General features: G+C 35.5%; 1 protein-coding gene across 6 annotated transcripts in view; it reads left to right on the top strand.

The window, feature by feature from the left end:
- Positions 1-15,206, top strand: part of LOC137291074 (axotactin-like) — a 175,883-nt gene that overhangs the window by 114,947 nt on the left and 45,730 nt on the right. For all 6 annotated transcript variants that reach the window (XM_067822355.1, XM_067822357.1, XM_067822353.1 and 3 more), the window contains exons 6-7: positions 686-843; positions 14,543-14,697. In XM_067822355.1, coding sequence (XP_067678456.1) covers positions 686-843; positions 14,543-14,697 — 313 coding nt within the window. The remainder of the gene's footprint in view (positions 1-685; positions 844-14,542; positions 14,698-15,206) is intronic.

Genomic DNA, 15,206 nt, shown 5'->3' with positions numbered 1-15,206 from the left:
GTGAGTGAGAATGATTTTACATTGCTTTCAGCAATATTCCATCGGTATCACAGCAGGGGAAACCGTAAAGAGGTCTTACACATGGGAGATCCAAACCCAGGCATCTTATCCATTAAGCTATCCAACAACTGTTAGTCTGAATTAGAGGTGTGATGATACAGAAGATTCACAATATGATACATATTATGACATCTCGGAACGATACGATTCGATAGACATCACGATGTGCTGTCTTTGATTATTTTCTTTAAAAATGTATATTTTTATATCAAGTAACAGTGTAAATTTTGAGATAACCATGAATTTCAAGTGAAAATTCACAATTTTAAGGTCAACGATACATACCTTGATACGAAAAAAGAGTATCGATATATTTGTCGCCAGATAAGGTATCACGATTATCAATATGTTACAATATGCTGTCACAGCTCTAGTGTTAATGAGTGAGTGAGTGAGTTTAGTTTTATGCCACACTCAGCTAGTCTTAATGAAGGGCGTTGGGGTAGCCAAGTGCTTAAAGTGATTGCTCATCATGCTGAATACCCAGGTTCAATTCTCCATATGGGTACAGTGTTTGAAGCGCATTTCTGGTGTCCCTCACTGTGATATTGCTGGAATATTGTTAAAGTGGCGCAAAACTAAACTCTCTCAGTAGTCTTACTGAATCCTTTCCTTCTATTTCCAGACTGAGCGTGGTTCAGGGGTGTTGTTGTATGCAGTTGGAGGCACCCCGTTCCACACCCACGTCACTGCGGCCATCAATGTGGGAGTCCTCCAGGTCTCCATCGCCATCGCTGACACTGACCTTGAGTTTGCCATGGGATTGGGACTCGACAATGGCAGGTAACCTGACGATTGAGCTCTTTTAATCTCTCTGATCTCTCCACTTTATATTGTTTGTTTTGCCGTACAGGTGAGAATAGTGTCAAAGCTCAACAGTTTGTCAAGACTTAATCAGTCCTATCACAAGGGTGTTCTTGTTTGTAGATACTTACTAAGATAATCATATCATTTACAACAGCTAATGTAGATTCCATTGCCATGTAGGCACTCAAATCTCAAGCTTTAAATCGTTAAAGTTCCAAATTTTGTCAAACATGTTTTAGGTATGTTGCATCATATTTAATTTTTTTCTACCAGGACTGACCATTAGTTTTGAAGTAAAAAACATTTACTTTCAAATAAATACTCGATTGGTTCACTATACAAGAGTGTTTATGTGATTTAGTTTAAAATATCTTGGCTATCATTGCTAATCTTCCTGGCTCCAAACAATACCCTAGACATTGTTTACCACGGTGAATACTGAAAAGAGATCAGAACAATCAAGTCTTCGGCCAGACATCTTGCTGTGTAAAGATGGTTGTTATGATAAACATGACCATAGGATTTCCTTAGTACTGCTCCTTAACACCAAACTGTAAAAGTGTCTTGGTGAAGGAATTCTTTGTGAGTGGGTGTTTTGACAAAACATGCCATTTCCATTGACTGTGAGATGTCACTTTGTTTGTTCATGATGGAAATATTCAGCAAAAAATGGTTTTATTAGTATTTCATGAATACTCTTACTAGATAAGCAAGGTCGGATGTTGAGACTTCTTCAGAAAACAGGTAACAAGAGTCTTGTAAAGTCATCTTTACACCTGAAAGGAACACTGCATGAAGTTAACATCACATATGTATGCATGGGAAGGGTTGAGAACTAGTGATAGAGTCATTGGAAATAATATATATTCACCTGTCTTTGAAAGATCAACAGTAGATCCAGATGGGGGTGTGGATAGTGGAGGTGCACATACATACTATGATCAGTCAGTCTGAAGGAGTATATCCACACTATGTCTTCCCGATTAGGTGACTTTTTTCAGGAAGATTTCACAATTACGTCTTAAATTTGCAAAAGGCATCATGCCTATTTAAAAAAGCCATATGTATCACGTTTTCTTTGATACCAAAAATAAAAAAGCACAATGTATCCTGTTTTCTTTTATATTAATTCATAAAGCAAAATTCACCATATTTGTTTTTAAGAAGAAGTATAATGGTTAGTTTGTTTTCCAGAAAGTAAAATGGATCATTTCATTTTAATCAAAACCTGTTTCCATGGCTAATGCTTCTTCTTTGGTGTACAGTTAGTTCTTTGTTTAGAATTCTATGCCCAAACTCTTGGATTAAACTCCTTCCGTGACCTCACACAAAGAAATATCTGTAATTATTTCGTGTCAACCATATAATTAGAAAATCTTACACCTACTTGACCATTCCTGATAAGAATAAGGAGGGCTTTTATGATCTGTTAATAACCACATGGTTTATATAGCCAGGTGAAAAACACAGTGCCAATTAGGTGTGATGTTTATGAAATTGACCTGTCCAAGAAATGGGGGTTCATGAGGGTAATAGCCTAACGAGGAGGGAGATGGGATATAAAACGATAATCATATGAAATGAAAGAGGTCAGGGCAATTACCTCAAAGGTCATAGAAGGGTAGATAACAAAGACAAATGTTTTTTGCTCCTTTCAAATTAGTTCACAGATGGCAAGGTTCTACTGATCTAGTTATCTGATTTTTGGGAGGTATTTGTGCAAGTTTTTGTGAATTGTTACAAATCAAAGCTTTGAAGATGATTTCTAGAATCAGAACAATTGTCTTGTGGTAAGGTATGGTAATTATTAGGTATGGTATTATCAGTATCGTTGATAGATTTTAAAAATTCTTCAAATTTTCTGAAACACATCATATGTTCATACCTGCTCAAACTTGTTCAAAAAGGGAAAAGATATTTTTAACTTTGTATATGAGAGATGTCTATAAGAACCTATATCAAATTATAAAACATTATCTTATTGCATTGCCAAGATACTTAGTATCTACAGGTTACTGTAACCTTGAGATTGGTGCTTAACATAAGAACTTGAGCTATGTCTTCTCTGTGGTTCTTAGTGTAAGACCCGTGAAGATCTGGGAGAGAATAGGCCTTCAGCAACACATGCTTGCCTTAAAAAAAGGACTATGCTTGTCATAAGAGGCGATTAACGGGATCGGGTGGTCAGGCCTGCTTACTTGATTGGCACATGTCATTGGTTCCCTGTTGCACAGATGGATGCTCATGTCGTTGATCACTGGATTGTCTGGTCCAGACTTGATTATTTACAGACCGTCACCATATAGCTGGAATATTGCTGAGTCCGTTGTAAAACTAAACTTACTCACTCACTTAATATAAGACCTTGAGCTACACCCTCTCTATGCAGCAAGATGTTTGCTTTTTTTATTGTGTTATAATCGGAAAACTTTAGCCAGAAATATCAAAATGATGCATTTGTTTTCACTGTCATTATAATAAGACTGCTGATTCAAACCGTCATCTGGTCAAGATCAGGTGGTCTCTAGTTCCGAGTGAGGAGGACTGTCACCATAGTTTCTGTACTGAGGGTGACTCACAACCTGTGAAGATCTGGGCTAGAACTGATCTTCAGTAACCCATGCTTGTCATAATAGGCGAATAATGGAATGTGGTGGTCAGGCTTGCTGACTTGGTTGACACATCCCAGTCATGTAGATTCAGGCTGTTGACTGGATTGTCTGGTCCAGACTCAATTATTTACAGACCGCAACCATATAGCTGAAATATTGCTGAGTGTGGCTTAAAACTGAACTCACTCACTACTGACGTGATCTGTTTGATGTAACAATCCTAACAATGATAAATCTTCAGCCATTATGTCTGGGCAGAGACATGTTGCCATGGAGTCTGGTTACATGTCGCAGACAAATGTCATGCCCATTAGGTGTACAACAGAAATTATTTGTTGTTTCTAGCTGACGTTTTTTTTTTTTTTGAGAAATGATTTCTAATAATTATACTTTGTAATTTGTAAATTGTATAGTTTTTATAACTTTCTTTTGTAACCAACGTATGTATTGTCATCTTAAGACATTTAAATGATTGCATGATGGGATTCAACAAAGTTATTACAATATGTGTGTTGGCATTTTTTCATGATATGGTTAATTTGATGCATAATTTGCCTTTAAATATTAAATTTATTGTGATTACAAAATTATTTTATGAGGTAAGATTGTAAATTTTGGTACAAAACAATCAGTATAACCTGATTTTTTAGCCAGACCATTTCATCCAACAGGTCTACAGCACTTTCCTATTTTGTTGATGAAAGTGAAAACATTGAATTCGGTAGTCAGATTCAACTGCTGCTTAATTTTGCAGTAGTTGGCACAGAATGTTTGCTCATACTGTCAACCATTGTTTTATTTTCTTTCTAATATGTTCATACAAAGAGAAAATGTACAAATCATTGCTTCGAGTGTGTATTCAAAGACATAGAAAGTAACTGATCCATTCACAGGACAAGATACGATAATAGATAACAGACCTTACAGAGTCATACCACTGAAAAAAACCCACAACCATCTAATTGTTTCACTGTACCGTGGAATTTGGAAACAATCAGACAGTCCATATCTTTTATTGAATATACAGTCTCTAGGCCTGTCAGCAATATATTATTATTTTGTTTGTTTAGGTAATGTTTTAAGGTGAGATTTCTGTGTTTTTCAAAATAATGTATGTATCAATGATAAAATGAAGAAGAGGGCAGTAATCGGAGGTCTGTAAGTTGATTAATTTCTTTATTTCATTTGTTTTATGACTTTTGCTTTGTTTTCTCAAACAGATCGAAAAGGTAAGATGTTCATTTCATGTTCCAGCATTGTTTATATTCCCGTTTCACCCCCAGAATAACATCGGAGTTCATCCTCTTGCTCATCCATCCAATCAGTCATCAGTCATGGTTTAATTAATGTTGTGGTAATTAACATGGCCAAATTAACATTGTTGGTGTTCATGTATTTGTCAAGATTGGTTTGTTGCTGATTTGTTAACTAAAAACATGTTTTTGTTTTCAAAGATGTTCATTTTTGTCAATTTCATTATTAATTGGAATATTACAATATCTTATTATATAAACCTGAAAGAGGCTGACAATTACTTTTTCTTTAATAAAAACGTATACTGTCACAACAACGTCTGTCAGTGATCAATATGATGAACATGTGGCCACTTGATAATTGTTATCACCACTTTCGCACAGTGACCTTTTGGTCAGGTTTTAAACCATTTGAAGAAATAATTCCAAAATTCTTGCTACTTAAAAAATATTGATATTGGCGGAATCTCATAATTCATAACCACGACTGGACTCTTATGAAGCCATCATTGATTAATCATAAAAAATTATTTTAAACGTTTATCAAAAAGATTAATGCAGGAATCTTTTCAATATGGATTTTAGTGTTTGAAATGACCTGTTGAAGGCTTTTCTGTCTGTTATCTGTGTATTGATGTTGTTCTTATGAAATAGAAATGAATGTAAGCAGGATGTTTCCTATTGATGGGCAGTGATGAAAATCTTATAGTGGCCTAAGATTACAGCTTTCATGGAAACCCTGTAGCAGATGGATGATGATTTCCGATTTAAAACATTTTGAGATCTTGGTGCGAGATAAACAACCCTATATCTATGAAGAATAAACTTTCCATCAGTTGAAAATATCTTTGAAGTTAACATCATTAGATAGTAATCTGGCCCAGTAAATAAGCAAACTGTTTCCTTTTCAAAAGTATATCTCGTCATGCACCTGGCAAAGTGATCACTTCATGACCTCATCTCTCCTTGAGTCAATGAGGGAGGATTCATAGGGGATTATTTCTCCGTCTGCTAAACCTGAGGTGTCCACATGTTATGGAAAGTAATGTTTTTTTAGCTGAAACTTCAGTATGTAAATTCAGAATGTTGAAGATAAGATTCTGCAGAGAAAGTTTGAAGAGAAGAAATAAAGACAAACTTTATAAGCCAGAATAACCTTTGAAATTCAAGTGGTGTCGATTGATTTTTAAGGATGTTTTATGATCACTATTTACAAGAATTTATTTGTAATGGCCTTTTAGTAACATGCTGTCACCTGTAGCTCATATCTGATATTCAAAATGGCCACCATGGTGTCCATATTGAACTCCTATTGTGATATGTACCAAAGTCTATGTCCATTTAGTAAGTTTCAACCTAATCACAATTCCAAGATGTTTTCTGAATTAATGGACAAATATCATTTTGGAATTCAACCTAGGTGTAATTTATTATTGTGTTAAAGTTTAATAAAGCAGATTAAAGATTAGGGGAAAGATGAGTGTCCTTGTTCATCCCAATCGCTTTGATCTAATCATGCTGATGCTAGGCTAAACTACCAGATTAGTGCTTCCTTGACATGTCTTTAATACACTATTTTGCTTGCTTTACAAAATACAATCTTTTGTAGGTTGATTAATCTGGTAGTTTAGCCTAGTGCTAACATGGAGAGGGCTTCTAAACACCTAATTTGTATTTCCTGCCTTAAGTTGTAATGATTAAAGATTTTTATTGAAGCTAATTTCATATGATCATTCAGTGACTTGAGTTTAAAGTAATATTAACAGTTTTGGTATGGCTGTATTTATTTAAGCTATGAGATAATATTATCAATGCAGCATAATGGTGATGGGACCCCATTTCATTTACCAAACCTGTAATAATATCTTCTTTCATAGAATTGATACTAAATCTTGTTGTCACTTCTATTCCAGTTAACTTGCCTTTTGTGCACCCAAGAGTGTGCCAACTTTCCCAGTTCATTAACACTTGCAAACTTCTGCACAGAATATTTTCCTAAGTATTTTAAATGCATAAATATTCGTAATCACCCTTTGCAGTACTAGAACACACGTGGGAAACCTTTAACTCTTGTTATGTGAAGTGAAAGTGGCTGGGCAACTGTTACTATTCCCAAACTTTAACAAAAACGCTGACAGTTGTGGCACTATGATAATCTCAGAGAGTGAGTGAGTCAGTTTACTTTATGCCGCACTCAGCAATATTCCAGCTATATGGCGGCGGTCAGTAAATAATCGAGTCTGGACCAGACAATCAAGTAATCAACAACATGACCATCGATCTGTGCAGTTGGGAGCCGATGACACGTGTCAACCAAGTCAGCGAGTCTGGCCACCTGATCCCGTTAGTCGCCTCTTACGACAAGCACAGTCGTCTTTTATGGCAAGCATGGGTTACTGAAGGCCTATTCTATCCCGGGACCTTCACTGGTCTGATAATCTGATTTATGTTGATCCAGGTTAGAATTAATCTTCAGCAATCCATGCTAGGAGCAAGAAGCAACTACCAGGATCATTTGATGAGGTTAATTTCTGGATTTTCTGATTCAGACTCAGTTATTTTCTGACCACCATCATAAACTGGAAGACTGATGAATGTGGTGTAAACAACAGCGCAACAAAACAAATTATGCTGATCCAGTAAATGGATTATTCAAACTAAGTTAATTTCTTTCATATTGCTGCAGTTTGCTATGCCATGACAAGCTGATTGTTATGACATGACAAATAGACTGTAGCAAGGACACACTTTATTTGTTACTTGATTTACAGATTTTTTACAGCAATATTCCTGTCAGTAGCTGGTAGGAAATTTTGAAAAAAATATATACGCTATTTCTTTTCATTTTTTTTTTCAATGACCTGACCTTGATGTCAGTCAAGGGTAGGTAGCCTCCCTTTACCTGTCCTTTTGTTTCAGCATTTCATTTCATTTCAGCATTATTTCAGTGATTTTATTGGTTTCAGTATTGAAATTTTGGTTTGCAGGGATGCTAAATTTGTAACAGAAAGTCAGTTTCAATAAAGAATAATCTTAAATCATTTAGTTTGGATCTTATTTTTTGGTCTGGTTTTTTTTATCTGAAAATTGATTTTGATTATTCTATTTTTCCCACTTTAGCAAAAATTAGCCATGGATCTGTAAACCATGTAATAAGAAAAGTGTGACATAATATGAAAGAATGTATGTGATACCGTATGTGATACCATCAGTTTATTCTTGTGAAAGGGACAGGTACCCTAATACTGCAGATGTCATTTTGCAGTTTAGATTTATGTCCCTTAGGTTTTCAGCCATGCTAATCAGTATCACCTCACTGAATGTTGAAACAAGCATCACTTTGGGTTTCCTCCTCATCAAGGAGACAATTATAGGTGTGAACATTCCTTCTGGATTATGGTTGCCTTAATCCTGTGGTTGAAACAGACACATGCAGGAAAAATGGAAACGAAAAACGATCCCTAATTCATAGTTCCTTAGTAGTATGCCCTCACCCGGTGGAATTATCTCCCCTGAATTTGTGACACTGAATGTCAAAACAAACATAGGTCTGGGTTATTATCCCACATCAACCAGACAATTCATGATGTAACTGCCATACTGTTCAAGAATGTTTAAAGTGAAACTTACTCTCATGTGTGAGTTATCTGATGAGATTATTTGCACTTTATGTCACTGATTTTCTGAGCCACGCTTGAACTGAAGTGAAAAGCTAGAAATATGTCTGTAAAATTATGGCCATATTTCCAACAAACAAGTCTTTCATTGGTGGACCAGTCATGAAAGGTGACACAGATGCCATGACAGAGTTAATTCCCTCAGACATGTCAGATCAGGAGTTCAGATCCATTTCCTGAATAACCTTCTTGGTATTTCACACCATAGCCATGCTTGTTGGCTCAACACAATGGTAATTATTGAAGACCTGGATCGTTTCAGGTCTGCCATCCACTTCTTGTTGACTGGCCGTGATACAACTAAAATACTGTTCAAAGAAGAATTTAAGAAACAAATTATCTTCTTTACTACAAATGTTTTAGGAAAATAATGTATGTTTTATATGCTGAAAGTTTTATTCTTAACAAATCAGTGATATAATTTGACTATTTCATGATATCACACCATTAGGATCACATCCATCGTGTCCCATGGTTGTTTTATCATAGCATGACAAGATTTTCAATATTCCACATGCATGGTACTGTCAATTCCTATATACATCCATATATGGTACTTATTTACATATCAGGCTCAGTCTTTCAAATGCATAATTTCATACATGCAGTTCTATTTTTTCTGATTGGGATCTCAAGAAAAGGTGCTGTTAAAGTATTCAGTACCATTTTGATATTATATATATATTTCTTTTTTGTATTTTTTAACTTTAGTTTAGTAGACATTTTGATCAGTCTTTGACAGATGTATAGGTACAGGTGTACTCTAAGTTGAATATGGATGTGTATGGGTTATTAGGTGTACAGATATATTCAGACAAGTTTTCAGCACACAGGTTTGAGTGTGTCTTGCATAAAACTCTTCCTGAGTAATTGTGTATAGGTTTTGTTCTAGGTGTGTACTGTAGAAATTTGTTTTATTTCATAGCCTTAGTAGGAAATACGTTTGTTAGCCCATGTGTGTAGGTTAAACAATAATTGTATTAGTCATATATTACTACAGCTTCCTGAATCATGGGAGTTTCATTACTATACATAGTGCAGTTTCCACCCCGGCTGAACAAGGGTGGATATCACATCTCAGTGCACCACATACCTGAGTTATCTCCCTTGTGTGTCCCTCATATTGACCAATCAGATCCCAGCTCATGTTACTTGTATTTGCCAAGAACAAAATGGCAGCATACAGTCAAAACAAAGAATCTGATCAAGTTAATCAAAATTAATCACATTCCATGTTTGACACACACCTTGCATGTGAAAGGAAGCACAATGCTAGGGCACAGTGATAAAGAAAGGACAGGTGGAGAGAGCAAACACTTAGCAAATCATGTAGTTTTCTGAAATCTACATTGCAGATGATTTTCTTATATGATTTTGATTGGGTTATATGACGACTCATAAGTCCAGCCAAAATTTAGCAATATTTGAAAATATGTCTTGAAATATATATTGTAAAAACCACCACCACACCCACCCCACCCCCACCAAAAAAATTAATGAAGTGTTTAAAAAACAATTACATCTCCCAAATTCCAGCCTACTCGGCAGGGTTGAAAACAAAACTGTTAGAGTGATTGAACTCCTTCAGGAAGATAGTGTTTCTTGTTCTTGCAACAGAGCTAGGATATGATCATCTGGGCCAGGTGGGTAGCCTAAGCCTAGTGGTCTTTGTCATTTACACCTCACACCAAGGTCCAGGTTCCACTAAGCACATCTATATTATATGTGAAACCTACTTATTTCGTCCAAAACTCTGCTATTTGCTTGAAATATCGCAAAAAGCAGTGAAAAACTATATTCGTTTGACATACCCTTTAGTAAATATTGTAGTTCAACATTCTTCAACATCTTTTGAGAATCTTTCAAAGAGGTGAAGGAATCTAGTAAGAATTGATAAATTTTCACCAAAGTAAAATAAAATTGGTTGTACAGATGTTATATTTTGAAAAACGTCATTCCCCTCATCTTATTTACAAGTTATCAAAGTTTTGTGGTTCACTTTTAAATTGAAGTACTGACTTACTGACACACACACACAAAAAACTATTTCTGTTGTTGGAATTCATTACAAACATAAGTCTTATTTGAATGGTTATCCTTGCATGAAATTGGTGATTGTAAACTTACTGATCACCATTCCAAAAAGCACACGTTTGCTCTCTCTTACTTCATTGGTTCAAGGTAGGTTAACCCTCAATATTATATTCAGCTTAAACATCAGCATTTAAGCCATTGAATGATAGAAGATAATGGCATATATATGTTAGACAAACAGTATGCGATGGAGCTATGATTCGCCTTTTTGTTCTGTCATCTGGCAGATTCTTAGTCAAAGTCTAGTTCATGATTCTGAATTAATATAAATTCCTGAGTATTTTCTCTGTGGATTTAGTCTGTTTATTTTGTATCATGAAAACTTGCACACTTTATGATGAAAGCAATTTGCATGAATGCTTCAATTAACATGCTCATGAAAATATTCTATTGATCTTAACAATCATTTTTGTTTATGTAATGGAATATTTTATTTTTAACAATATAATCTTAAGGTCACAGCATGTTTTCTGCAAGATGAATGCATATTTCTGAGCAGGCCAGGTAGATTAAATGTCTCCTTTCAAAGTAAACAATATATGTATACTTAGACTTTCAAATATTTGTATTGCACCTGGACTTCAGGTGAAACTGGCACCTGTATTGTCACCAGTGGTGACTGTTTGCAGAATTCCATGGATTTGGAAGATTTTATAACTAAAGATGATCCAACCTGATGTGCAAAGTTTGACCTTTGGGCAACAAAATATGACTGTGGGTTCGAATCCAGATGTACCCAACTTTGTTACTAGTTTTCTCAGCCCTTGGTAACAATTGCGGCTGGTAAGGTTTGTCCAGTTTGCACGTCTGCTGCACACGAGTGTTTACATTTGTGTGAGCAACCTCCATTCAACCCAACTATGTTTTCACTTCATAGCATACCACTAATAAGAAAAAGAGCAGTAAGATTGTTTTAACAATCTGATTACCTAAAATTAACCGTAACAATCCAGATATATTTTTAGAAACACCCCAACAATTTACTCTTAATGATAATTTGCTGTCTGAAAGATTCTGTCCACAGACCTGATGTCAGCCATATCCTTCAGAGAACAAATACTTGTCGTTTGGGTCAATAGTAGCTAGAATTTAGTAGCTCCTACCGTAAATATACTACTCAGTGTTTGCAAGGGATGTTCTGAGATTCCAGGTGTGGAATTATTTTGATTGGACAATGGATGTTTTTTGATTGGAGGATTGGATGTTTGAGGATGTGGTTATGTGATTGGGATGCAATCCAGACTGGACATGATAATTCATTTTAGCAATCAGTATGACACAAAACGTATCATGGGACGCTTCGAAGTTGAAGAAAATTTTGGCAGTATCGCTGAGTGGTGATATTGCTGGAATGTTGTTAATAGCGGCATAAAACTTGCAGTATCACAAAAGGCACTACACAGTAGAAGACACAGAATGAGAATAATCTTTGTTCCCTAGGGACTTCTGTTGTCTTTTCTTGCGAAGTTGAGAACAAAATTATGTCTCTCAGATGCATGATGTGAAACAATACTACTCAACATTTAATAAGATACTGTATGACCTCCCATTCTATCAAGTCACAAAGATTTATGTAAATGTTTACTTGTGGTCTTTGATGAATGAAGAGTAACACGTCAGTTCCAGGCCAGATTATGCCCTATTTGTATGACCACACGTACAAACAACCAATCAGACGAATAACCTTATCAAATGTGGTGTAGAGTATCTTTATTTACCTACTCCTCATGGAGAGCCAGCAAAGCAATATCTCCATCATTACCAGGGATGGTGTACAAATTTCCACAAATGTATGATTTTAGTTTCCCCCGAAGGTAATGGATTATTTCTCTAATCTTTATTCAACAGTTCATACTGAGCACGATCGTGTCTATGATTCCTTGGGGATCACGTACATGCTTCCTTCCAGATTTTGGTGTTATGGGATTGTTCATAGTTAGAGGCATCTCTAGATTGGGAGGAGGGTTTGGGTACTAGGCTGGGATGATGTTTAACGTTTCATGTTTTGGTACAGTGAGGAAAGAGTTGACAAAGATTTCAACTTACTTTTTCTTTCACTACAATGCCTTGATGCAGATGCAAATATTGGTACTTTCATCCTACAAGTAATATTTTGGATTTCAATGGATTTATTCATTCAAAGTGACATTAAATGCAGAAGAACATACCTTGTCAATTAATAAATTGCTAGATATTGGCATCTGTTTAGAAACATCACTCTGGAAGATTCAAGTTAACATGTTGACTGCCACCACGAGTATACTCAGAGTATCGTTGTCTGTTCGAATTTGCCACTACGAGTTATTGTGTAACTATGTTAGTGGTATTTCGAAACAAGTTTCACATGCTGGCAAAACAGGCTCAAGAAGCAATTGTCTCCTGGCGGTAGCAAAGAACGGCAGAAGATGTTTGCTTCTTGTGCCTTTATTGGCAAATTTGACAAGAATTGATACTATTGTATACTCACTAAAGGCAGTCAATGTGTTGATGAGTTCAAATCCTTCCACTATCGTTCGCATAATAAAGATATTTGCATGTGTGTAGAAATTTTGTACTGAAAGAATTAAGAAGTTGAAATCTGTACACCCACCCAATCTTCTCAGCGTGTAACATGCCACACACAGATGTTACTGATGAAGAGACATGTTTGTTCATGTGGAGTGTGTTTCTGCATGTGCGGATTGTTACTTCTTGTAATGCTGTGATCATCTCGTACAGTAACGTGTGATTGTTTGTCACTTTCTTTACTTTGCATACAAAGCTGATATAGATATAAGTGTAAACGTTGGTAAACTTTAATGACTTTCAATTCTGTTAATGAACCAGCATTTGAAAGACATTATTTAACAATAGTTAACGAGACATTATGTCAAAGTTGAAATAGTATGTATGTTCTGAAATTTTATCATATTGAAAAGTTTACCCCTAAGAAGCTGATTCTTGTTTAGAGTACCTAAACAGAAATGGTAAGGGCAAAAATAGTTACATTTAGCTCTTCAAGTATTACTGGAAAAGAGTTTTCAGCTTCGACCTTTCTGAGATATATTTTTAACACGTACAGAATGAAAGTTGATAATCTGACATTTACTGAGTAATTCTTCAACATGCTATCAGCCAGGTCTTCTGTCGCCGTATTTTTACAGATATTAGCTTCATTTCTTTTGAAAATATCTAAGATGGCGATGAGTGCTTTGGTTAGTGTTGAAGAGCAGTAATACTGATTTTTGTAAATGTTCTTCAGGCAATGTTCATATCAATCATTTATATAATTGAAATAGGTTGGTTAGAACATTCCAGAACATGTTATCAGTAATTATTCTTTTCTTGAAATGTTTATTTCTGTATGTTGCAAATCTTGATTGTTATTCTTTGTTTTGTTGATTTATTGGGAATTTTTTCTTCATTGCCACAATGGATAATTTTATCCTTATCTTTTAGGACTGACTCACATCAACTGACTTACTTCATTCAATTTGTAGACTCATAGACTTGTATTATAATGACTATATTGTATGCATAATGTCCCAGAAAAAAGGTGATTTTTATTTTGACACGTGGAAAAACGTTCAGGGTTGGGGATGTCGTAGGTGCAGGGCAAAATAATATATTTACGTTTACTATTCTCTGGAATAGATCTTATTTCTGTTTTTCATGACAGAAAATGCCATTAAAGTTTCTTGTTAAATCTTGTCTGTTTTCAGAAAGTCAGTTTGCTGTTATATTTTCAAGTTTGACCTTGAAATATATCCTTTGAAAAAAACACTAGAAATTTCCTAATTTTTTTTCTATTAGATCAACATCAAGACCAATGTTTCCTTGGGTTTTTTTGGGGGGGGGAAAGTATCTGCAACATGCAAGTCCGATACAAGCAAGTATTGTCTAAGGAGAGCCTGTTCAACCTATTCAGACTACATTAAAAGGGATGTTAAAGAAACTGACATAAAGAAAGACATCTTCTGTGCAAAGAAACCAATTCTTTGAACCATGTCAGGTTTTATTTCCCTGTACAATGTGTGCATGCAGTGTTTTGCTGTTTCAGGTGGCACAACGTGACAATCAGCCATTCCAAGAGAGATGTAGAGGTGTATCTGGATGGGGAACGGCATCACAAGCTCATCAATGGAAGCCAGTATTTCATGACACTTGATCCCAAGGTCTACTTTGGAGGTGGACACAACTTTGTGGAAACAAGAGGTAAATTGAATTTTAAATTGAAAATGGTTTTAAGTTGCAGGAGAAGATAAAAACACAGTAAGTATCCTAAAATGATTCTTCTTTCTATCGTTTTAGTATCTTCAGGGAAAGAAACCTTTTAAAATTTCCAACTAGACCACAGGACCAGTGAATGGACAATAATTGGTGGTCATGTTTGTACTTTACTGGTCCTAAATAACATCAACAGATTTACTTTAAAAAGTCACTGGCCACCAGGACCACTGCAAACTTATCATTTAGTAGTCCTGATGAATTTGTGCTGACCAGGGACCACAGGATCAGCGTAAGTTTCTAGTCTTCATCATAGACTAAAAAGGGAATTATGAGGATAAAAGTGTGTCTATGAAGTTTACTGTTGATTGTCACTCGTGCTATTGACGACCGGTTTATTGCTTAGACTAGATTACATGGTTACACACAGGCTGTTACAATAATGTAGTTACATTCATGACTAGCTCAAAATATCTTTAAGAGGGGTGAAATAGCCT

Source organism: Haliotis asinina, chromosome 7 (genome assembly GCF_037392515.1).
Source record: "Haliotis asinina isolate JCU_RB_2024 chromosome 7, JCU_Hal_asi_v2, whole genome shotgun sequence".
Taxonomy (NCBI): Eukaryota; Metazoa; Mollusca; class Gastropoda; order Lepetellida; family Haliotidae; genus Haliotis; species Haliotis asinina.
This window is presented reverse-complemented; position numbering and strand designations above follow the sequence as displayed.